The sequence below is a fragment of the Trematomus bernacchii genome, unplaced genomic scaffold (assembly GCF_902827165.1).
Source record: "Trematomus bernacchii unplaced genomic scaffold, fTreBer1.1, whole genome shotgun sequence".
Classification (NCBI taxonomy): domain Eukaryota; kingdom Metazoa; phylum Chordata; class Actinopteri; order Perciformes; family Nototheniidae; genus Trematomus; species Trematomus bernacchii.
The window spans coordinates 2826760-2850760 of record NW_022987821.1 but is presented as its reverse complement, the minus strand read 5'-3'; the positions used below and the strand labels follow the sequence as shown (position 1 = coordinate 2850760).

At 42.6% G+C, this 24001-nt stretch overlaps 3 protein-coding genes across 11 annotated transcripts; 1 reads left to right on the top strand and 2 right to left on the bottom strand.

The window, feature by feature from the left end:
• Positions 1 to 5: 5 nt before the first annotated feature.
• Positions 6 to 3141, bottom strand: LOC117498948. 5 transcript variants are annotated; one of them, XR_004557630.1, is made up of 8 exons: positions 3055 to 3141; positions 2655 to 2928; positions 2436 to 2560; positions 1892 to 2205; positions 1656 to 1718; positions 1509 to 1523; positions 1040 to 1404; positions 6 to 844 (listed from the first exon to the last, which is right to left on the bottom strand). XR_004557630.1 is itself a non-coding variant. In XM_034151154.1 (8 exons), the coding sequence occupies exons 3-8, from the start codon at positions 2546 to 2548 to the stop codon at positions 1301 to 1303; spliced, it is 528 nt and encodes a 175-aa protein (XP_034007045.1). In that variant the 5' UTR covers positions 2549 to 2560; positions 2655 to 2928; positions 3055 to 3141; the 3' UTR covers positions 6 to 1300. The 5 variants fall into 5 exon arrangements, 4 of the variants coding, with proteins under 4 accessions (XP_034007045.1, XP_034007042.1, XP_034007044.1 ...); XM_034151154.1 differs by having other exon boundaries at positions 6 to 1404; positions 1892 to 2047; positions 2129 to 2205; XM_034151151.1 differs by having other exon boundaries at positions 6 to 1404.
• Positions 3142 to 6708: 3567 nt separating this feature from the next.
• LOC117498947 (calcipressin-1-like) lies at positions 6709 to 15968 on the bottom strand. Of its 3 annotated transcripts, none has more exons than XM_034151148.1 (5): positions 15690 to 15968; positions 15386 to 15514; positions 8146 to 8319; positions 7826 to 7985; positions 6709 to 7597 (listed from the first exon to the last, which is right to left on the bottom strand). In XM_034151148.1, the coding sequence occupies exons 2-5, from the start codon at positions 15497 to 15499 to the stop codon at positions 7413 to 7415; spliced, it is 633 nt and encodes a 210-aa protein (XP_034007039.1). In that variant the 5' UTR covers positions 15500 to 15514; positions 15690 to 15968; the 3' UTR covers positions 6709 to 7412. The 3 variants fall into 3 exon arrangements, with proteins under 3 accessions (XP_034007039.1, XP_034007040.1, XP_034007041.1); XM_034151149.1 differs by having other exon boundaries at positions 15822 to 15962; XM_034151150.1 differs by lacking the exons at positions 15386 to 15514; positions 15690 to 15968 and adding an exon at positions 9724 to 10284.
• A 1076-nt stretch (positions 15969 to 17044) lies between these two features.
• On the top strand, positions 17045 to 23794 carry LOC117498925 (chloride intracellular channel protein 5-like). Of its 3 annotated transcripts, XM_034151119.1 has the most exons (7): positions 17045 to 19107; positions 19186 to 19740; positions 21908 to 22017; positions 22150 to 22275; positions 22356 to 22462; positions 22645 to 22826; positions 22951 to 23794. In XM_034151119.1, exons 1-7 carry the CDS (start codon positions 17305 to 17307, stop codon positions 23110 to 23112), a joined length of 3045 nt encoding a protein of 1014 aa, XP_034007010.1. In that variant the 5' UTR covers positions 17045 to 17304; the 3' UTR covers positions 23113 to 23794. The 3 variants fall into 3 exon arrangements, with proteins under 3 accessions (XP_034007010.1, XP_034007009.1, XP_034007011.1); XM_034151118.1 differs by having other exon boundaries at positions 17045 to 19740; XM_034151120.1 differs by lacking the exons at positions 17045 to 19107; positions 19186 to 19740 and adding an exon at positions 21502 to 21695.
• The last annotated feature ends 207 nt before the right edge of the window (positions 23795 to 24001 follow it).

Below are 24001 nucleotides of genomic sequence, written 5' to 3'. Positions count from 1 at the left end.
GTAGACTTTATTGGATTTATTTCATGTTTTGTGACAATAGGAGAGTTTTAAAAGAGGCTGACATGCATACATGGATGTCAGGACCCCTACGGTATTGTAGCCTGAATCATCCCAACTGTCTGAGGTATACCAATCCATGAAGCGGGATACTTTAACACATTCTATTAATACACATGTACTGGAAAATGTCCTTGGTACATATACAGTAGGTTCATCTGAAGTTGAATATTTACAACCTTGCATTTCAGAAAGGGCTTTCATTCTACTCTGAGAGGGCGAGTCTGAACAGGAGGTAAACTTACTAATACTACGTTGTAAAAATACTCTGGTAAGTAAAAGTCCTGTATTGGAGATGTCACTCAAGTAATGGTAAGCAAAATGTAGGTAAATTATTACTCGTAAAAGTACTAAGAAAAATGAATAAAACAATAAAAACTCTTCAAAAATAAATTTGAAAATGACTCAAATGTTTATAAATGCCAATCCATTATATTTGAATGGGCTAATTAATTAATTGTTAGAGAACAAAAACTCTATATCAGAAAAGATACTGTAAGGTACAGTAATACACGCAGCACGCCCTCTTTCCTTATAACGCAAAGTATTTTTGTTTTACTTGGGCAGAAATGGATTTAAGCACACACATAAATACAGGTGACAGACTTCAAAGCTTATTTTAGTGCGTGTATTATTATTATAGTGACAGTGGCTCACCCTATAGACTGTACTTACATAGATTTTGCTGCTGAAGTTCACATGGCTTAAATGACTGCCTTATACAGCACTCTGGCACAGTGTCTTTCTATATTGAATTTCACCTGTTCTTCATTCCTGACAGAGAGGGCTGAGGAGCACACACACACAGGAAGCATTAAGCAGACATCATGCTGTCAACACACACTGATTCTTCACTAAGTCGGCAAAAAATATAAAAGCAAAATGCATCCATCCATGATTGCTAATGCTTATAAAAGTCTAATCTATGTCAGAGAATAAGTAATAAAACAAATTGTGTCTGAATGTACAAAACCAATTTTACCATGATACAGCATATCATTGTTCCTCTGGACAACATCACACATGGTTTGCACACAGGTTCCTTTACAGAAGTCCAGAAATCTGATCCCAAATCAGCCCTGTTTTATCTTGTGTGCAGTACACAGTCACAGTCAACCCCGGATCACGTGGTGAGTCAAGTCAACAAGGCATCTTTTCCTTGGGCACACATCTCAAAAGCCCCCTTGAGTACAAAGGTCCGCTGAGCAGCAAAGGTCCGACTTGATCCATCCTGCTCATCCTTTCAGATTCTCTGCGCTGCTTTCAGGATACACAGAACCACGGCGGTCAGCAGCAACACTGCAGCGATCAGTCCATATCGAACCCACGGGACATTGTCTGGGGCGGCTTGAAGGGGAGAAGGGAGTGATGGATGGAGGGGGCACATTAAAAATGCAACACAGTATACTCTTTGCATAGTGAAATGTCGATGAAGTGAAAACCTACAGTACCTGTGTCGACTGGAACTTGGGCCAAAAAGAATAAATAAAAAAAGGTTAAAATTAGTATTTGTATCTACATCTGTAAACAGTCCCATTAACATGAATCTTGCCGTCAAACCACACCTCGGAAACGTTTTGTGTGATTCTCATGCTAACCTTTGTTTGGGCCTGATGTTTGCGTCTCCTCAATGGCTGCCCTTAGCTGCAACTCTGTCGTGACTTTAAAAACATCAGACAAACATAAAAAGACAGAATAAGAATGATGATAAATTGCCCTAAGGTTAACGTTTAGCATCTTTAAGCTAATTGTTTCGGTTTTATCGACAATTGCGCTGATTATTAAGGTCTAAGTATGTTTCTAAAATATACATAACTAACTGAGAAGGGTTTACCTTCAATTGGCTGTGTAGAATCTTCCAGAAGAACATGTATAGGATCGGTGACAGTCACTTCTTCTGTCGTAGACACTATCGGCCAGTGTGTTGTACTGACCCAGTCCTCTGTCGTTCCTGGGGTCTCATCAGTGGTAACAACAACCCATGGGGTATCTGAAAGATTGGCTGTTACATGGTGCATCATTTTTCTGATAATGACATAGCTGCAGTGAAAAGAATAAGAAAGAATGTTACCAATATCTGTCGTGTTCGTTTCCACTACCGTCAGTGTGATACTCTCTGGTGTCCCTGGCCTTGCATCATCAGTATCGCTGAAAATACCAGAAAAGTGAAAGTTATTTCCATCCTAAAAGACATTTCTAACTTGGAAATGATAGATTTTTTGATTTACGGATCATTTCCTATGCAAAAACCGTAAAAAACAACTGATCAACCACACATTTTGCAGTCCCTGACATCTCCTTAACCTATTCAATATTGTGGTAAATAGATGTAACAGATTTAATTTAGCAGATAAAGCACTCCATACTGTAGATCTTACCTGGTTTTATACAAACACTGGTATTCTCCACTGTCTGTCATCATTGTTGGGCTTATATCAAGTTCAAATGATTCACGAGAGTCGGGAAAAATCCTTCTCCTATAGTCATCCATGGACGTCACAGACTGTAAGTGAAAAGAGATGATACATTATTTTTGCAATAACCCCAAATCCAATGGAATAAGCCCATAAGGAAGGAGAAATAAGTAAGCAATTTACCGTTATAATGACTTGCGTGTTGCAATGGCTTCACATACAAGTCATTTGTCTCAGGTCACCTGGACATCTATGAAAATGTTCATCTAGGCCTAGGGCATGCATTATAGTCCATCGGCAGTGTACAGTACCCCAGGCAGCGACGCTATAGTCATGCCGTTCCAGGTCCACCAGACTAGCATCTTGTTGGGGGACTGCTTTCTGGACCTCGGAATATAGCATGGTAGAGTCGACAAGTTGTCCACTGGCACCGACATGGAGCGCTCAATATGTGGCACTGTGGGAATAGCAGAGAAACAGCAGGTTGTGAAGGAGAACACACATGAAGTCAAGCTTACACATTCTATCTACTGGAAGTGAAGCTGGTCTCCATGACGGTAACCTCTTTCTCCCTCTAACTCACCATTGACTGTGAGCCACACTGTTGAAATGGTTTTCCTTCCTTGCCATATGCACTCGTACATATTTGTGTCACTGAGCAAGGCGTAAGAAAGTACGAGCGACCAGTGTCCTTCCCTGCGGAGCTCCTCTGAGGGCAGGTGGAATCGGCCCTGAAAGGAAGTATGAAATGATACAGGGTTAATAGCTCCACAAAGTTATGGTTGATTTCAGATTCTACTTACTTTAAATCTGTCTGCTTGTATTACCTCCTCTCCCTGCAGAATTGCCACGTCCTCCCCCATCGCCTCCCACCACGGACCCCCCTCCTCCTTCTCCAGGTAGGCTGAGGCGTTACAGGGCAAGGTGACCCACTCCCCGTACTCCACCTGAAGGTGATGCATCTGCGCTATGTGCAGGGCTGGATGGAAGGAAGATTGATAACAGTACCAGAGCGTTACAAGGAAGAAGGGAGAAGAGAGGATGGAAGGAAGGAAGGAAGGAAGGAAGGAAGGGAATTATAAGGAAAAGTTAGATAAGAAAAGAAGACGACATGAGTGACAGGAACACAAAGGGATGGGGATGGAAAGAAAGACAGAGAGGTAAGGATGTACGATGAAAAGGAGAGTGATTTTATTTTTGAAATCTTTGCAACTGAGCTTCTTTTCCTCTCTCTAATCGTTCAGGCTTTAAAATGCCATGTCCAAATGTACCTTACAGGTATATTTAACAATGTGTTTCGTTGACGTGATAAAGACTTACCGTTGCAGAGCCGCCCACACTGAAGATACAGCATCATCACCATCATACACACAGGCAACATCTTGGACAGTGCTGAAACACAAACGCATCATTAAACTCCGAAAGGCAGATTTTAAAACAACAAAATAAACTCGGAAACCAAACACCTTATTTTCTTTTTCAAGCACCTCATAAAGAAGTGTGGCGATTTGTTGCTTTTATGTCAGTTACGCGCTTCAAAACATCTTTCAAATTAAAGGGGACCTATCATGCAAAATGCACTTTTGTACGTCTTTTATACATGAATATGTGTCCCCGGTGTTCCAGGGAACTCACCAAGTGTCAGAAAACACAACCCTCTCTATTTTCCTCCATACCCAAATCTCTAAAAAAGGGGCTGCAACGGATCTGATAAAAACTGATCCAGATTTGAACACTGTCCTGACGTCAGGACGGTGGCGCTACGGCTATTGAGCCAACTCCACCAATCAGGAGGAGACAGCCACGGCCATTGCCGTTCGAAAGCGCTGGAGACGCTGTAGTACATATGCCAGGCCTGTAGATGGTGCTGTTCTCACAGAATCAGCCCTTGCAAAAACAGAGCTAACATTTTTCAAATTGAGCAAAATGAGGCATGGCTAAAATGCATGATCTGTTTGGTATTTTGGAAAAAAAAAAGTATAAATATGCCTTATATAGGTATGGTCCTACACTATATTATTCAAATATAGCATGATAGGTCCACTTTAAGTTAAATAATGTACAATCTTTTGACAATTGTACATTTCTTTGTTGATATAAGTTAAAATTCATTTATAGAGCCCCTTTCTAATTATATGACCATTTAAAGGGGTTTTTGCAATACATGCCAACATTTACCGATTCACACACTGATGACACGGCTGCCATACAAGGTGACACTGCTCATTATATAATCTGACGCTCACACACACTCGCATACGACATGCAGACCAGAGGAGGCAGAGATCGAAGAACTTCTGATTAGTAGACGACCCTCTCTACCTCCTGAGCATGCAACAGCAAAGGTCCTTTTCTTAAAAATAAGTATATTTCCTACTCGTGCAATTTCCTCGGGTCCATTTTTCTAAAAGTTAAACAACATTTGAACTGCTACAAAACTAAAGATTTCAGATTTCCAGATTAGCATGAATTCTATGCATAATGTTTTGAACTATAGGCAGGAAGCTAACATTTGAGACGGATTTTTGTATCATATTGTTGTGCCATAAAAGGAGGAATTGGAACACCGACATAGAGGTAAAACTCAAATGTGCTCTTACCGGAAAATGTTGACGAGATGAAAGAAGATGAGAGATGTGTGTGTGCTCCTCCGACACCCCTGTGTGTGTACGTGTGTTCTCATGTCACAGCTCGGTGTATGTGTGTGTGTTCTCCTGTTACATGACATTCTTTAAATCTCAACGGCAGCATATGCGTCCTTCCAGTGCTGCGTGAAATCTTAAATCTATATGGCAGATGATATGCCATTTACTGTATTTAAACATTTTAAGGTTAACACACAAATAAGATAACATACAAAGTGACAGAAGCAAATAAAGTCAATGCACAAACCCAGAAATAACAGATAGATGAACCCTCATTAGGACCGGTAAGTTGGGTATACTACCACAGAAATATGTACAGAGCGACAGAGGTTATGTGTCATATGCACCTGATCAGTGTTTCTGGAATACGACACACGAGGCCTATGCTTCCACCATATGATGTGAATCCACACTGATGATGCCTTCAGGCTCCATGGGAAACACTTCATACAGAACTATTAAAGATATGTGTTCCTGTTATTGCAGCCTGTCTGAGACATGAGATAATACAAAATATAAATCTTATAATAATTAAACAAATGGACTTGGAAACTCTAGATATATGACTCTGAAATGGACACTATGCACTACATTAATTTACATTCCTCTGTACTTTTGCATATTTTTGCACAATGCAACCAATGTTATAAAATGCAAAGCTCTTCCACTTTAAATTCTGATATACTGCACGTTTTATTTTTCTAAATAATTGTTCCTATTCTTCTGTACTTCCGTCTTTTTATTACTTGGGAACATGAACTATTTTTATTAATGTATTTTCTTTAATTTGTATTGTTATGCTTTTTATGCATCTGCTAATTTCATTGAACAGATGCTCTTTGTTCAGAATATAAACTTTTAGTTTTACATACAGTGTTAGCAAATCACTATAAAGAAGACAAAAAAGAAAATAAACAACTAAAATACAAAATGAAATGAAAACCAAAATCAAAGCAGTAATATATTTCAAGTTAGATTATATCTGATAACAAAGCAATGGCTCATACAGTTCATTTTTGAATCTATAATAGTTACACATTTTATTTATAAAAAAATTGTTCTATATTTGCTACTTTACTTAAACTTAATTCCTCTTACGTGTTTATGTGCGCACCGTTATACAGCAAATTCCTAGTATGTGTAAACCTAAACCTCCGTGTCAGTGTGTCTTAAAAACAGCAGCAGCGCCCTCTGCTGTTTGCTGAGAGACGTGTATGAGTTACTCACCAACAATGAAACATTATTATGAAGCATGCACTAGTATAAAAGCATCAGTATAAATGTATAATTATCATCAGCTGATAGTATTCTGTTTTACCTGGATGATGTGATCACTGTATGTTTTTATTTTATTTTGTTCACACGCATATTATAAATAAACAACACCTCATTTAACCAGTAGTAGCATCTTCTTTGTGTTGTGTCCTGTGTTTACCTGATGATTAGCAACCACTGGCAAACCTCCTCTTCCTGACCTTCTCTATCCTAACTGTCTCCATCGGCTGCTCAAACATGAGGTTCAAAGCTCTGAAGAAATCCAGCAAGTCCAGCTTGAGTTGACACTGATAACATGAAAATGACAGAGAGACATATGAACTTGAAACATTTTTTAATTGTAAATCAATAATGTAAATGAAGATGAATGCAGCTGCCGCTGTAATGCGAGACAGCTTCACAAATCAGCCTGAATAAAGATCCTGGAGAGGAAAATATGACACCAACATTGATTAATAAGTAGCTGTAGCCATTGACAATAACTAAAGATAATGTGATAAATTATACACAATAAAAAAAATACAAACATGACCTACCAGAATGATGCCGCATTCATGTTATGGGGGAATAACCAACATCCACATCCCTGTGAAGGTCTTGTACACACTTTTTTTTAACCTGGCCAGCTTAATCTCACAAACACACAAAATAAGTCATGGTACATTTCAGGTCTTTTTGCAAAACATCACCGAAAAATCTCCCTCCATTGCACTACGATCAAAACATGGTTATACATTTGTTCCTACAGTTCAACACTAATATTTCCTTTAGTTCCATCTTTACTCCTCACAAGCAGTACAGATGACCCGATGGCTAAAGTGAGCAGTGTTTTCCACTAGGAAGTTCATATCTCCCGTCTTTCTCACGGGACGTGAACGCAGCAATGGACACTAAGTTTCCTGTCCGTCTTATGAAATGCTCGTCTACGGGACATGGCGGCACCCTCGGGTCCCGAACCCTTTCTCAAAGCTCAGAGCGTGTTCCGCTCTCCACCGATCGCTTCATGATGAAATGTCTCTTCTCACTGCTCCACTCCGGGCGTGAAGTCGGGGCGCCGTGTCTGGATGATCTTCGGCCGCAGGGGGCGGGGTTTGTCGTCTTGGTCACTGTCGTCGGGGGCGGAGCTGTCGCCTCGCTCGTCATCGCAGACGTGGATGACGACACTGGGGGTGGTGGGGGTGGCGGTGTGGAGCTCGTACTTGTCCCCTGGGAGAAGAAGTACAGGAGTCATTATGCATGTCATCTTTACAAACCTTAGTTGGCCCAATACAGCACCAGGAGGGTTCCCTATATTCATATTACCCAGACAAATAATAAGAAACAGAAAGTATAGCATTACTTATACTACGTAACATTATTATTGATAATTCATTGTTTGTAAACAGCAAAATAACTGAAGTGGAACAAGCTATTGTGATAAGGTAAGTGTGTGACCTGGTCCCAGCTTGGAGATGGCACAAAGCAGGTCGTAGTTGACGACGGGCATGGCATCCTTAGACTGCTCCCAGCCCACCGGGGGGGAGGCGGGGGGCGAGATCAGGAACTGCTTATCCGGCTTGGGGGGCATCAGCCGAGGACTGCCTATGTGGACAGACTGCAGACACAGAGGCTCGATTAAAGATTTAGATGGACGTGTTTGATATTAAATACTGTATAAAAGAGTGGTGGTTGGTTAGATCCCTACAAAAATGTCTAACAAAACCCATGAGGGATTTACTCTGTAGATCAGTGCAAGCGATGCATTTTAAGACTACCTGAGCGAAGTAAAGTCTCATCTCTTTGCCCTTGAAGTCGGTCTTGTGGAGTTGCAGTCTGGCCTCGGCTGCAGCCAGAGCATCGCTGAAGCTGATCCTCACTCTGCGGAAAGATTTGAAGTACTGGAACTGCACCTCCGGCTCGAAGGAACGGAACAAGGCCTCAAAGCTGCCCTGCAGACACAGAGAGGGAGAGAGGGGTGAGAACAGGAAATACACCATCTCACCCACACATTTCCGAAGACACACACACTTCTCCCTCAGAGGCTTGGGAGCTCAGTGTGTTCACAACAAGAGAAAATACTGATCTGTTGCAGAGGCAGCACACAGCATGAACATGTCTGCTAACACTATAAAGAGAATGTTAAGAGGTTAGCATGCTAACAGCTAACCTGTAATGTATTAACTACAGCTGCATACAGGACGAAACAAATTATGAATGGAATTAAATGAGCCGTAGTAGTCGTCAGTTTGAAAATCCGGACAAAAATAGCAATTCCCCGAGTCATCTTTTCCTCCTGCAGTGCATCAGAGGAGCTCTGACCATGCAGTGAGTCATGATCGAGTCAAAGGAGGAAGGAGCTCAGCTCACTCACACACTTTAAACCCAATATGCTTATGTGGTGATAATCTGCAGGGCCCCTAGAAAAGAAAATCAGCAATGCACAATAGAAGTCCAACCCTACAATCTGCCTACCTAATGTATGGACTGGACATATGTGCACACACCATGATAACCACACAAACCGCTTAAATTGAAGTGTTTATTAAAAGAACCCCTAGTTTGGATTTGGTTCCAAAATAACTGGATCCGACATCTCCCATAATGCAACCCAACAGCCTATTTTCATCACCCTTCCCTGCCTGTTTAATGTAATTCATTTGTAATCACTAAGCCAAGGCCAAGATAACACCAGTGACATCACTGTGACATCAGGGTTGTTTTGTGTTTGTAGAAAGCTTTCCCAGAGCCAGATAACACATTTGGCTTTAACAGACAGTGAACTCGTCATGTGTCGAATACCGATGATTCAGAGATCAATCTGAAATGGTAATAAGCTGCAGCCTTGTTCAAGCTTGTTCCCCTTTATAGAGAAAAACAGAATGTTTTCTTGGAATCGTTTGGCATTGAAATAGTTGATTGATATCTAAATGTTCATCTCATTTACACAAAAACACAGTTGCTGAATCAAAGAACCAAGTGTGTCTTTCTCTGGAGCGTTAGCATTAAACCTGCTGCTCTCTGTGGCTAATGCTAATGTTTTTGAGCGTAACCATCTGTAGTATTGCATATATTATCTTTCTGCTTAGGGAAAAAATGCTTTGACTTTTTGGGATTATTTTACACCGATTACAATGTCCTAGGGCTGTTCAAAGCACAGGATGCAGCAACGGTTTCCTCGCAAAATAGATGTGGAGATCGTGGAAGGGGATTGGAATGGCCAAATCGACGTCGCCAATAGCAGGCTCAGTTTAGCCGTGTACATCCAGTAAATATCCAAATACATAGAGTGAGTGCCATTCATTTCAAAGACCGTGGTTTGCAAAGGGAACACCTGATGCGGGCTGCTCTCTTACCTGTGCCTCGGGACGGCTGAACACTTCCTGGTTGCTCACCGAGGCGACCAGGCAGAAGCGGTTACACTTGGTGGTCTTGATGTGCATGATGGGGGACCCAGGGAGGCGGAACCTTCTCCACCTGATACCTGAGGTCAGGGCGCAGCGGGACGCGGACACTATCTTCAGGCGTTGCGAAGGCGGCGGCGGTGCCGATGAAGAGGAAGGGGGAGAACGGAGGAGCGTTGCCTTCCCCAGGGTGGCAGAAGAGAAGGAAGGAATAGATGCTCTGTAAGAGGAAACAGCTGGTCTTCTTCTGTGGTGGTAAAGCACTCGTTTATGTCCTCCCAGTGCACAGTGTTAGAGATGCAGTAGCCTCCTACCCCACATTCCAAGGTTATCTCGTCTGAATCTCCGGAAATACACAATCCAGCATTCCCTTTTCTTCTTCCCGAGTCTTCCTCGATGTGTGTTAGCTCTGCAAAATGAGGAATTTTCCAGAGATTTGGGTGTGGAGAGCCTGTCTCTTCTCAGCTCTCTTTCTCTCCTCTCTGTCTTACTGCTCCACAGCCACTTAAATGAGCTCCAGCCAGGCGATGACGCATTACCCACAATCCCCTCCCTCTCCATGTCCTGGTTCCATTCATTCACTGCAAACCAATCAGCTGTTGTAGAGGGAGGAACCACTTTTTGTTTTTCTCTTCCTATGCCTGTACTGACAGATACTAGCCAATGCTGAATAATCACACAGAAAGAAGGACATTGTGTGTTCACATAGAGATACCGGAAAATAATGACACCACCGCTTAGCAAACTGACGCATTGATCGGCTTTCTGTTGCATTTGAAAATCCTTTGTCGAATGGAAAATGTGTAACAAAGAGCCTTTCAACTCTTAATTTCACACACATACCAAAGACGTATCAGCTGACCTCTGAGAGCACGGAGCAAGACGGAAAGGAAAAGACGTGTCAGCAGAGTTAATATGGATGAAGCTGAGACAGCTGACAGACAGGCAGATAAAGAGTGGAAGGAGACATAAGAAGAATGCAGGATGGAGGGATGAAGGGATGAAAAGCAGGAGGTGGTGCTCATGGAAAGTATGCAGTTTGATAACACGCTTTTATGAGGTATTAATAGCAGAGAGCTTGAAGTGGGGGGGGGAGTGTGTGTGTGTGTGTGTGTGCAGCCGGCAGTTGGAAAAATAAGACCAGGCTGTGCAGACACCAAGGTGTGTGCGTGTGTGTGAGTACTTAAACACAGAAGAGGTTCACACAGCAGAGAAGAAGTGTTGTTATGCTGGATTTAACACAAGAGAACCCCATATTAAATGTAAAGAAGCATAAAAGAAGAATAAAAAAGGAAGCAGCATATTAGAAAAAGACCTAGTAAACACACCATAGCAACACCTTATTTTTTCCTTATTACATTACATTGCATTTAGCTGATGCTTTTATCCAAAGCGACTTACAATAAGTGCATTCGACCAAGAAGATACAAACAGAATCATATCAGTACATCAGGTTTCATAGAGCCAAAACATTTCAAGTGCTACTCAACTAGCTTTAGATAAGCCAGTCCTTTGTTAGTATATAAGTGCTTTGTTAGTCATTCTATCGCTCGAAGTGGAGTCGAAAGAGATGAGTTTTCAGTCTGCGCCGGAAGATGTGGAGGCTTTCTGCTGTCCTGATGTCAATGGGGAGCTCATTCCACCATTTTGGAGCCAGGATAGCAAACCCACGTGTTTTTGCTGATGGGAACTTGGGTCCTCCTCACAGTGCGGGTGCAGCGAGCCGTTTGGCTGATGCAGAGCGGAGTGCACGTGCTGGGGTGTATGGTTTAACCATGTCCTGGATGTAGGAAGGGCCAGATCCATTCACAGCATGGTACGCAAGTACCAGTGTCTTGAAGTGGATTCTAGCAGTCACTGGAAGCCAGTGAAGGGAGCGGAGGAGCGGCGTGGTGTGGGAACATTTTGGAAGGTTGAAGACCAGACGAGCCGCTGCATTCTGGATGAGCTGCAGAGGTCGGATGGCACATGCAGGTAGACCAGCCAGGAGGGAGTTGCAGTAGCCTAGGCGTGAGATGACGAGAGCCTGGGCCAGAACCTGCGTCGCTTTCTGGGTCAGGAGGGGACGTATCCTCCTGATGTTGTAAAGAGTGTATCTGCAGCAGCGGGTTGTAGCAGCGATGTTTGCAGTGAAGGACAGGTTGTTATCTAGGGTCACACCCAGATTCCTTGCAGTCTGAGTCGGGGAAACAAGAGTGGGACAATCTTTTCCCGGAAGGAAAAGCAGTTCAGTCTTGTCAAGGTTGAGTTTGAGGTGGTGAGCAGAGACATCCACTGAGAGATGTCTGCTAGACAAGCAGAGATGCGTGCGACGACCTAGGTCTCTGAGTGGGGAAAGGACAGAATTAATTGGGTGTCGTCAGCGTAGCAGTGGTATGAAAAACCATGCGGGCTAATGACTGATCCGAGCGAGTTTGTGTACAGAGAGAAGAGGAGGGGACCAAGAACAGAGCCTTGAGGGACCTCTGTAGTTAATTGACAAGGGTCGGACTCGGACCCTCTACAAGTTACCCTGTAGGTGCGGTCTTTGAGGTATGAGGTGAGGAGGGAAAGTGCAGAGCCTGAAACTCCAAGTTCTTGGAGAGTGCGAAGGAGGATCTGATGATTCACCGTGTCGAATGCAGCAGACAGGTCCAGAAGGATGATGACAGAGGAGAGGGAGGCTGCTTATAATGCTACAAGGTGACAAAATAATCCCCATTGAAAATATGCTAGTTAGCTTTAGCTGCTATTATATCTTTGGGAAGCCTAGTCCTGCTTGGCTAAATAACGGCGCTAACATTAGCACCGGTTCCATTAAATTACATTACGATTTTCAATACAGTAGAAATTAACAAACTCATCCGATATCCACTAAATTAAGGAGGCTTTATCCAGCATTACAAATGGATATAAGCGATATCAATAAGACTTGAAAGGATGACCTCATACGTGTGTTTGCCACAGATCAGATCATCCAAATATTCAAAAATCAAATGGAAAAATCCAAATGCTTTTTAGTTAAGGTAGCGCTTGCAATGCTAACTTCCAGGTTGGCGTACAAAAAAACATCACCACTCTTTAGCTTTACATATCCCCCAGGTTCCATACTGTGATAACTCAACCAAACCTCACTGAGAACATAGCTTTTAAAAACAGGCCTCAGTATGCTCAGTCCTGTGTTACCCATAGTGCATCTGCAACACCACGGCTGCTGCTCGTAAACCCTTAGCCTAGCATGTCCACATACTGTACATGATGTGTGGCTGGCTGAGTGCAGGTGTTAATGCACGCTGGAATGACTAATAGCACAGCGCCGTGTGTGCAGGATGGAAAATGAAGCGCTGTGCCTCCCGACAGTGAAGCCGGTGCGTTGTGTAAGTGTTGTTTGTTGATGTTAAACATTACCGTGAGTATGTGTGTGTAGGTGCTAATCATCTCCAGACCTCACCCTGCTGCGGCCGCTATCCGAGCGTGTGAGTGTGTGAAGGCTCAGCCCCGCATTTTTTCCATCACTATGTTTTTGTTTCATCCTGCCATTTTTTCCATTCCCTCACTAGAGAGATACACACAGACAGACAGGTGCACACAAGAACAACACACACTGGACGCTGCTAGCCAGCTGCTGCATTTTTATTGCATCTTGATCATCTTTCCTATGCTCAATTGAAAGTTGTATTGTTTCCACTAACAACTGATACCTGAAAGCTGATACAGTGTGTGTTAGAGCCTGACACACACTAGGCCATTTGAGTTTTATAATATCTGATAAGAAGACTTTAATCCCCTTTTAACCAGATTTCACTCTCCTTTCGATCACCCTCAACAATGAGTACATATTGTACTAATTCTGCTCAAAAATCTACTTAAAAAAACCCAAAGCCTATCTTGTTTTGGCAAAGCCCCCTCAGTTTCCATTTCCTTAACCACTCACAGAAACACTCTTTGTGCTTTTAGGTGGATTCCAGTTCCTTCAAGCCAAAGTCCAATGACACATCCCTAATGTTTTCACCTCCAGTTCTACATCAAAACCCACTTTGAGCCCGAGGGGCATCAGGTAACGGAAGCCACACTGCTCTGTTTACATGTGGCTTTAACAAAATTCCATATGTGAACAGGAAAAAAGGGCCTAGAGCATGATGACACATCTGTCCCTTTTCCAGCTCTATCTTAACTTTCAGAATAACAACAGTATATGTCTCAGTCTTCCATTGAGTTACTCTGAGTCATGTCCAACAAAACAAATCGCTCACATTTTCCATCTGGCCTAAAACTTGTGTGTCTGATGCAGTTTCAGATTAGTGTTCGTCCATCAAGTCCAACCTGCTTATCTGCTAGTGTAGGACAAGTGATGCTAATCACTGCGGGGAAATAGGACCACACGTTTTATTATTTGAGTCATTTTGCATACACCACAGCTGAGTGTGTTTAGCTGGAATTACTTTCCAGATCCACATCAGAGTTTTCCTTGACCGAAATCTGTTCTTCAATTCTAGTCTAAGTTTGGCTGATGACAAGAATACACACAAACAAAACAAAAGGTCACACAAGGCTCATCAAATCTGTACGTTATTCCCCATTTACAAAGTTTTGCCTCACTGTCCAAAAGACAAACCAACTAAATATTCAATTAAATTAGAAAACACACCCAACTATTCCTTCCTTCTTGCTTAAAATAAGGTTAATGCACAAAATATGACTTGTTCCTTAACAATGGAGGGCTTATTACACTAACACACACCCTTCCTGGAACATTCTGTCACAGGATACATCAGCTGACCGTGCCCAGTGGAAAGCAGCAGGATCATGGAAGAAAGGGAAGCAGGGAAATACAAATATTTTTCTCAAAGGATGCCCTTTGACCCCTTTTCCATCAGCACTCTCATAGCCCCGTGTGTGTGTGTGTGTGTGTGTGTGTGTGTGTGTGTGTGTGTGTGTGTGTGTGTGTGTGTGTGTGTGTGTGTGTGTGTGTGTGTGTGTGTGTGTGTGTGTGTGTGTGTGTGTGTGTGTGTGTGTGTGTGTGTGTGTGTGTGTGTCAGATACAGTGCTTGTGTGTGAATCAGCAGTTGGTTGTGTTAGTGCTGAGTCTGCTGACAGGCTCCCTCTACAGTAACACCCTGAACATTATAGCTGCTTTTCTTTGGAAATACAGTTAAAGATTGAAGATACAAAGGTAGATTAGTCATATATGTTACTACAGAAGGTACAGTACATGAGATAGTATAGAGGACATGTCTTGAAGAATTTACTGCAGCTATTCCAACGTTAGAAATTGAATAAAATGTGTGATAATTTCATACTTTGAGAGAGCCATTCTGCATAATGGGTACTTTTGATACTTTAAGTACATTTGACTCATTCCTGCACTTCTCTTGGCCTGTTGCAATATGTTATTGAAATAGTACATTTTGATGCCGATACATTTGTACTTTTACTCAAGTAAATTCAGGATGATTACTTGTAACAGAGTACTTTATGTTGCATTGTTGGAGGAGCCTTGGACTTAAGATGTTCCTTGCATAACTACACTGTAGCTACTGTGCATTATGACAATAAATATGAAACAATTTCATATTTACCTTTACTTAACTACAGAGTACTTTATCTACCTCTGCATAAAGCAGGTTGGGCTTACCTTCAGTATGTCTTCTTTGAACAGATCCTCCGGTACTTTGCAGGCGATCAGGGCGTTGGGTAGATCCGTAAACTTGACATCTACCGTCGCCTCTTCACCGGCTGGCCGCTGCATCCTGATTACTGTCCTCTGCACACACAGCACCGAAAGCTTTAAATATAAATAATAAAGACAAGGCTCGGCTAACGCCCACAGGCCGCGTAATAGCTGACGTTGAGGCTAACACAAGGATGCATTTAATGTCATGCGTACTACTAAAGCCGTAGTCGTTATTTCATGTAAATAGTGAGATGTTGAAGCTCACCAGAGCTGCCTTTCTTCCGTGTAACGTTATTAGCTTACACTAAGCTGGCTAGCTGCTTATGCTAACCAGGAAACTACAATAATGCCGCCGAAAAAGCGAAACACACGATATTCCTTGAATATTTTCTCTCACTTAAGTCTAGGTGAAGGTGGTCGTTGGGAAGGTGGTATTGTCTTAGACTAAAACGGCCAAATATTCTCTACTTTTAACTGAAAATAGTCCCCCCGAATCGATTTGTTAGCATCTAGCAAAGGATAAAGGAGATGACGTTATTCTTCTTCTTCTTTCCAGCAAGCTAGGCACAAGTATAGTCCATGTCTGCCCCCTAGCGGTGCAGTAACGTCATTTTAAAAGTGAAATCCCCTGTCACCAATAATGTTCTAGGGATTAAACTAACATTTGAAAAACTTTATCCTCAAAAACTATAACATTACAAATATAAAACAACAAGAAACTACAACACAAGTACATTTTTGCTTAGTTTGTTTTATTTAGTAGTCACTGAAGTTATATTGAAGACAAGCATGTGCAAAACTGTAAGTGAAAACCAAGGGAAAAAAACATACAAATGTTTCCCTTCCACAAATGTTAAAATATAAGGATAATAAAAAAGTAATAGTATGTTATGTTTTGTGCTTCATTCTGGATGGTATGTGAGAAGCAGCACGGTGCCATATTGTGTCACCAATGTAACAATTAAAAATCTTACACGATGACTTTCAAAATAAGTGTAGAAATATAATTAAACACTTTAAATGTTACACAAGGCTGACACTGTATGTGTTTTTTGCATATTAGTGATATTTGTGTGTGTTTGAGGAACTTAACTGCTTGCGCTAGTACCTGAGTGGCAACAGGGTTTAAGCTCCAGGTCATGTGGGGATCAGCCACCACTTAATCCTCTGGTGAGAGGGAGGGAGTGAGAAAGAAAGAGAAAGGGAGGAAGAGAGAGAGGGGTGAGAAAGAGAGCGGTAGATTGCATTAATTGATGTCTAACTGTGCTAAAGACTGCAGAGTACTGCAGAGTACCAAAGCCACAAGGTAAGGGTGAAAGGATTGTACCACGAACCTCGACGCCTGGATAGATTTAATATCTGTGGGATTAAAATATCTAAATCTGGATTTTCTTTCCTTTGCCATGAAGTTTGGAACTTCCCAGTAAGTCTATCGGTCTTTTACGATTGCATGCGGGTTTCCGATCATATCCGGACTACTCAAACCTGGACTCATCCGGAAATAATCCTACAAATTGCAAATTGGGATCCATTTCAGGAAGGTTCTATTTTACAATTTCTTTTTTTCTACTGTCTTTGGACATCACAAACACTGTTGGTTGTTTTTAAATATTTCCTTGAATTCTGGGTTTATTTTCACTATTTTTGGAACCATTTCAAATGGCGTTTTGAGATATTCTGGTATGCACTCTTGGACCTAATCTGAAAACTGGAACCATTCTGCAATCTGAGTCTTCGCACCTCCAAAATCAGTTGGTGATTGTTTCTGTTTTTGGGCCCTAATCAAAACCTTGACATTTTGTAGATCCTTACAACAACCGTGGACACTAAGGCTCCAGTTCGTTCGAAGTAAGTGTCCTATCATTTCTTTAACTTTTCTGATGGCTCAGCCAGGCTCCCTCCCTAACCCAGACTTCTCAAATGGTGTCCATGGTCCACTAGGGATTTGTTCAGACCTGGATACGCAGAGAGGAAGAGAGGATGAGGAGGGAGAAGGGGAAGATGAGGATGTGGAACTAGCCGAGGAAGTCGGGGAGGATGTGGAGGCAGGAGGTGAAAGACAGGAGGAGCATTGGGAAGGAGGCGTGAAAGGAGAGGATGTAGAACACATAATGATACATGAGCTGACAAGTGAGAAAGAGGCTGAAGGCGAGGAAGAGCATGGGTCAGAAGAAACAGAGGCAGGGAATGAAAATCCATGTCACTTTTCAGAAGTGATAGAGGATGAAACAGGCCAAGAGCAGATTATAGACAACAATAAAGAAACAGAAGAAGAAGAAAATGAACAAGAAGCAGTGATAGCAAGTTCAGAAACAAAGGTTAGGGAGGATAACACAGATGACGGATTAGAAGAACACCAGGAAGTATCCACCACCGATGATGCAGAGTATGTTCAGGAGTCAGAAGAGGATGCACAGCTGTGTACTGGTGACACAGACGAAACAGAAGTTGTTATTCTGCCCACTGATGGTGAGGTTACAAAAAGCCTTGAGGATGCAACAGTAGTAATCCCTGTTGCTATGGGGATAGCAGTCAACCATCAAGATGATCTATACCAAACCTCAACTGATGGCAACTATGGCGTACACTTCGATACAGAGGCCATACATGAAGTCAATCAGACCAACCAGTTCGCTAGCGAGGAAGAAGATGACATTCAAAACACTGATGAAAAGGACAACCCAGAATCTAGGAAACAGGAAGTTCAGACCGTACATAAAACTGTCACATGGAAACAGGAGGATTATTTAGAGGAAAAGTTTGATGATGAACAAACCAATGAGATTGAGAAAGATGCAACGTCTACTTCTGATGATGTTCTAGACATACGGGGTGAAGTAGACCAGAAGGAGGACACATCGGACTTTGCATTTGACCTCTCTGAAGAACAGACAGAAGGAGGGGTTGAGGAAAGAACTGTGGTAGGGATCAACGAGAGGGAGGAAGAGGAAAAGCAAGTGCGACAGGTTGGGGTTAATTCTCTAACTGTGATGGATGGGGGAGGACAGAGTGCGGAAGAGGATGGGAAGACAGCTGATAACGCTATTACAGATACAATGGGGGAGGAAGAGCCCAGAGGAGAAGTTAATGTACACGTGCAAGAAGAGAAGGTTGTTGAAGTTGAAATGCAGGAACCAGTTCTTCAGTGTGTTGAGGAGGTTCCTTTAGACATGCAAGAACACGAAGACATGGATCTGGTGGAAGAGGCCTTTGAGCTGGAGGAAGAGGGTGAAGTTGAACCTGATCAGCCAATAGATGAGGTTAAATCAGAAGATACTGAGTCCAGAATCAGAGGTGATATGCAGGAACATCCTTGGCAGCAAGAAAGAGGGGGAGATTTGGAAGAAGAATTGAGAGAACAGCCAAGAGGGCAGGCCCTCGTAGAAGACGAAAAGGGAGCAGGAGCAGAAGTGGAAGCAATGGAGGAAGAGATAGATATGGAACAAGAACCTGTGACTGTTTTGGATGATGATATTGAAGAGATAGAGGACAGTCCAAGGAGAGAAGGTGAAGAAGAAGAAGTGCACGCCACGATTCAAGACCCTTCTGAAGACACCATAGCAGAGACCAAGGATGAAGAGTGTCAAGAACGGCAAGGAGAGAATCTTGAACGTAGTAAGGAGAATGATGAGAAACAGAACAATGAAATAGAAGATGTACAGAAACTAGATGACAGCAGAGAGGTAGAAGGAAAGGAAAAGACACAAGATGAATGTAAAGAGGTAGAGAAGGATGATAAACCACAAGAGGACAACAGAGAGGTAGAGTTGGACATAAATGGAAGAGTTAAAGAACTGAAGCCAGCAATGGAAAATGGGATCTTGTCACCTGAGCTGAAGAATGAAGAATGTGGCATGGCAAAGGTTGCATCACTCAGGAGAAGAGATAACGACTGGATCAAAACAGTTCAACCAGAGGAAAAGAGTGCCCCAGAAAACGAACTGTGGAGGAAAGAACTGAGGCCTGTGAGAAAGGATGTCTGGGAATCTGAGAGTGGAAAAAAAGAATGGTCGAGGAAGGAGACATCAGCAGATCTGAAAAGTCCTCCAAGGAAGGATGACTGGATAAAGGAGCTGAAGTCAGTGATCAAAAATGAATCGTTGCCCAAGAAGGGGAATGAGCAGGTGAAGAAAAAGCGAGTGGTGCTGTTGGAGGATGGACATTCGTACATCCCCCAGCGTGAGGAGATGATCGAGGACACGAGGGAGGAAGTGAAACTGATCTCCCATAGGAGGCCGGAGAGCTCCTTTCCCGCTGGGCACAAGAACAACAAAACACCCCAGGACCAGGACTACGAGATCTCCCTCTATGTTAAGGTAATGTTCCAACACATACTGTACACATCATGTCAATCCAGACGACACCTTCTAAGATGGTTTTGACGGTTCTGGCACCATGAAAATGACCTGTCGCTGTGATATGGTTGCCTTTGGATGCTGTTGTGCTTTTAACATTATTGTGTGTGTGTGTGTGTGTGTGTGCATGCGTATGAGAGAGAAACCCAACTTGATCTGCTTACCTTATCTCATTAAGACATCAGGCATGGTAGCCTACATTGCTACGTGCTACAATGGTAAAGGTCATGGACAAAATAATAGGGACACCACATAATATAATTTAAGAAGTGAATATCCTTGTTAAATGTGTAACCATCACTGATACTGTACTTTTCCTCACACACATGCACACCGTGAGAGGTCAGACATTCCTAACTGAGAAGAAAACAAAAGCGGGCAGCCTTCAGACGACCAGCAGAGAGGTTTAATGGAAGGAAAAATGCACTAATATCTGAGAGCCACTTCACACACACATACACACACATACACACACACACACACATACACACAAAAGCTTGTTCTCTGTGGGAGCTCACAGTCAAACAACGGCTACCTTTGTCAGACACTCTGCTGGCAGCGCACACTTGGGGAGATGGAGTGGAAAGGTTCGCCGGACTCAAAAACACTCATATTCACCCAATCGGCCAACCAGAAGTCTTCACAAGATTGTTCAAATGATTACAATACACAAGACTTACTATTATTTCAACGTGTCATTAAGTACAGTTTATATCTATATGGTGTTGTATACGTTTTAGGTGACTGAATAATAGTGCAGGTAGCATGCTGGGTTAATCTCAGCATTCTCACTGTAAGCTGATTAGCCTGCTGTTTGCTGCTGAGGCTCTGAGCACAGTGGAAACAACACATTCTCAGCTTAAACTAAAAAATGCATGTCTAATATGTTTATTTAGGTAGGAGGACATGGGGTGACTAATAAAGGGTTAGTTTGTTTTGGATATCAGGGCAGAGTCTGTTCCACTCGCTGAGGTGCGCTGATCTGCTGATCCGAGCTGTCTCGTCCACTTACACTCCTTCTTACCCGCTCCCTGTTCACATGTCAATAAGCTCTATTGGACTTTTCATGGACCTACTTTCTGTCCCCTCTCCATTTGGAGTTATTAGTGAGGGGGTGAAGGAGCTTTACTACACCCTGCTGGTTCCTAGGCCCATGCTCACTACTCCATATCTCCCTGGAAGGAGTACAATATATGCAGGTCCCTATACAGGCTGCAGTTTAGCTTGGAAATCATGCTTCAATCACAATGGGTGTGAAACATATCTTTCCATCTCTGCTGCAACACACTGGATACATTGTTTGTGTTTGTGATGGAGCAAAGATTCCACCACCTCCCACTCCTCTAAGGAATAAAGGAATTCTGTGCCTCCTAACTTCACACCAATGTCTTGGTGACTTCTTCCACTAATTGGTGAACACCTGTAGATGGAAAGGTAACCCAATATGGAGTCATGCAGGGAACATGCAAGCACTATCAGGTCACATGTCTCTATTAAGAGACAAAAACCCTTAACTCCTCAACCAATGACTAACTTCCTGTCCCTAGATGGCTTTGGTCCTGTATTGTGACTTTGTGAATGACATTTTACCCACGCAATGGGAGTAAAACACATTGACTTGAGACAGTGTTCAAACAAAGGGGGATTGTGTGTTGAGGAGACACTGACGTACCAGAGAAATCTGAAAAAGAAGCAGTTGAGGGGCGGCCAGGCAGACGCACAGACAACATGGTTGTGTTGGAAGATAACAGGAAAGCTCAACACGGATTTTACTACATTTGTCCTGCTTGTCTTGGTAAAAATATGTATTTTAGAGCAGTGTGAGCTTTCATACAATCCTTCAATTGTTCGCCATGTCCTGGTGTGACATTGCAGTTAAACAATTGGGTTTCCCTACCATTGAGCTGTTTGTAAAGGTAAGTGAAGTCTGCATGCTTCTGAACAGTCAATGTTGATTATCCATACAGTATCTTTACATGGCTGGGTCTCGTTTGGTATCTGTGATTTCCTGAAGCAGATATATGGCTCTTCTCCTGCTAGATCTTTGTTTGTGTAGGCCTACTATGTGTTCCTTTGTGAAGACCTGTAGCCATGATGTTAAATGTATAATATTTGTGTCTTTGTGTAGGCTGGAAGTGATGGGGAGAGCGTTGGTAACTGTCCATTCTCTCAGAGACTCTTTATGATCCTGTGGCTTAAAGGGGTCATCTTCAACGTCACCACTGTTGACCTCAAACGGTAATACATTATAAAACACAATTCTTTATTGGGAGTAAGTGGCCTGAATGTTAGTTTTAAGTCTTGTTGTTGGACCTCTTGTGCACACCACGCACTTATGTCTCTCTGGTATCCATTTTATGTCTGTTGTAGGAAGCCGGCGGACCTTCAGGACCTCGCTCCAGGAACCAACCCTCCCTTTGTCACCTTCAACGGCGAGGTCAAGGTCGATGTCAACAAGATCGAGGAGTTCCTGGAGGAGAAACTGACCCCACCCCGGTACACACAAACACATCTACACAACAATCAAAAGTGTGCAGGGGTATTCAGCTGACTTCTTATCTTGTCTTTTACATCAGCTACCCTCGACTTGCTACCAAACATTCTGAAGCCAACACAGCGGGAATCGATGTGTTCGCCAAATTCTCAGCATACATTAAAAACACGAGGAAAGACACCAACGATGGTAAGAAGGGGAGACAGAATCTGTGTATGTTTCTCAAAAGTGGCCAGAAACCAAGAACAGAGCTAACTGAGAATTCCTTGGTGGACTAAAACACAAGCCAGATACTGTCATATCATATCATAGCAATAATATCCTATGATCTATTTGTCTGCTGTTCTCTCTGTTTGTATCTCTACCTGCAGTCTTAGAGAAAGCCTTGCTGAAGTCCCTCCGGCGTCTTGATGACTTCCTGAGGACTCCTCTGCCTGAGGAGATCGACGCTGACGCCTCAGGAGATGTGCCCGAGTCCTCCAGGAGCTTTCTAGACGGCCCTGAACTCACCCTGGCCGACTGCAACCTGCTGCCTAAACTACACATCCTTAAGGTTCATCCACCTCTATGGTCATATTCCTAGAACCTGGAAATTAGCTTCAGCACATCTGCACCACTCTACTCTAATATTTCGATGCTTCGATGACCAACACGTGTCAACTCACACCTCTTTGCAGGTCGTAGCCAAGAAATACAGAAGCTTTGAGATTCCAGCGGAGATGACGGGCGTGTGGAGGTACTTCAACTGCGCCTACCAGAGGGAGGAGTTCACCAGCACCTGCCCCGCTGAGAGGGAGATCCACTTTGCCTATCTGGATGTTGCTAAGAAAATCAAATGAGATGAAACAGAGAGGAGAGATGTATCATGCCTATCTGTAGTACAAGTAGACTAAATGAAGACCTCCAGGAAATAGACTAGGAAGACCTATACAAAACATAGTCAGTCTTTTTAACGTGTAATGCTCTCCATCAGCTTGGATACCTTGTACCTATATGTGTATGTTGTTTCTACGGAGTGTGTGTGTGTGTGTGTGTGTGTGTGTGTGTGCGTGTGTGTGTGTGTGTTTCTATGTGGGCTCCCACAGGTTGGGTTGCACAGTCATGCTCTTCTTAATGCTTATTATTTGACAATTATTATTATTATTTGATTTTTCAGATGGTGACTAAATAAATAGCAGAATGAACAAACATTACTTCAGTATTACTGCATTAGCAACCACTTCGTAAATGTTAAGTTCATTGTATGTTATCTAACAATCTGGGTTTGGTTAACAACGTGTCTTTTAATTTCAAATCATGTCAACAATTGATGTGATAATATATCTGGAATTTCATTAGCATCAAATTGTGAATGTATTGGATTCTAGGAGCCAGTGAGGCTGAGGGAACCTTCAAGATGTTCCCTATAGTGTTACCAACACTTTAATACACGTATATCAAACCAACCATATTATCAGCCTGCTGTGTTCTGGCCTTATATTCTGTCTGGGGACAAACTTTAATAAACTGATTTTATCACTGTGTGGATTGAATTCTTCATGTTTTGCATCTAAAGAAATGATATCAGGGCATATGCAGTTCAAATTATAATACATAAAGTGACAATCAACAAATATGGCCATTTAAAGTTCTAAATAATTGTAGTGTATATTAAACACATACACACATTTCGACAGTGGAGCATGTGCAGACACACACACACTGATCACCGGGGCGACAGTAACATTG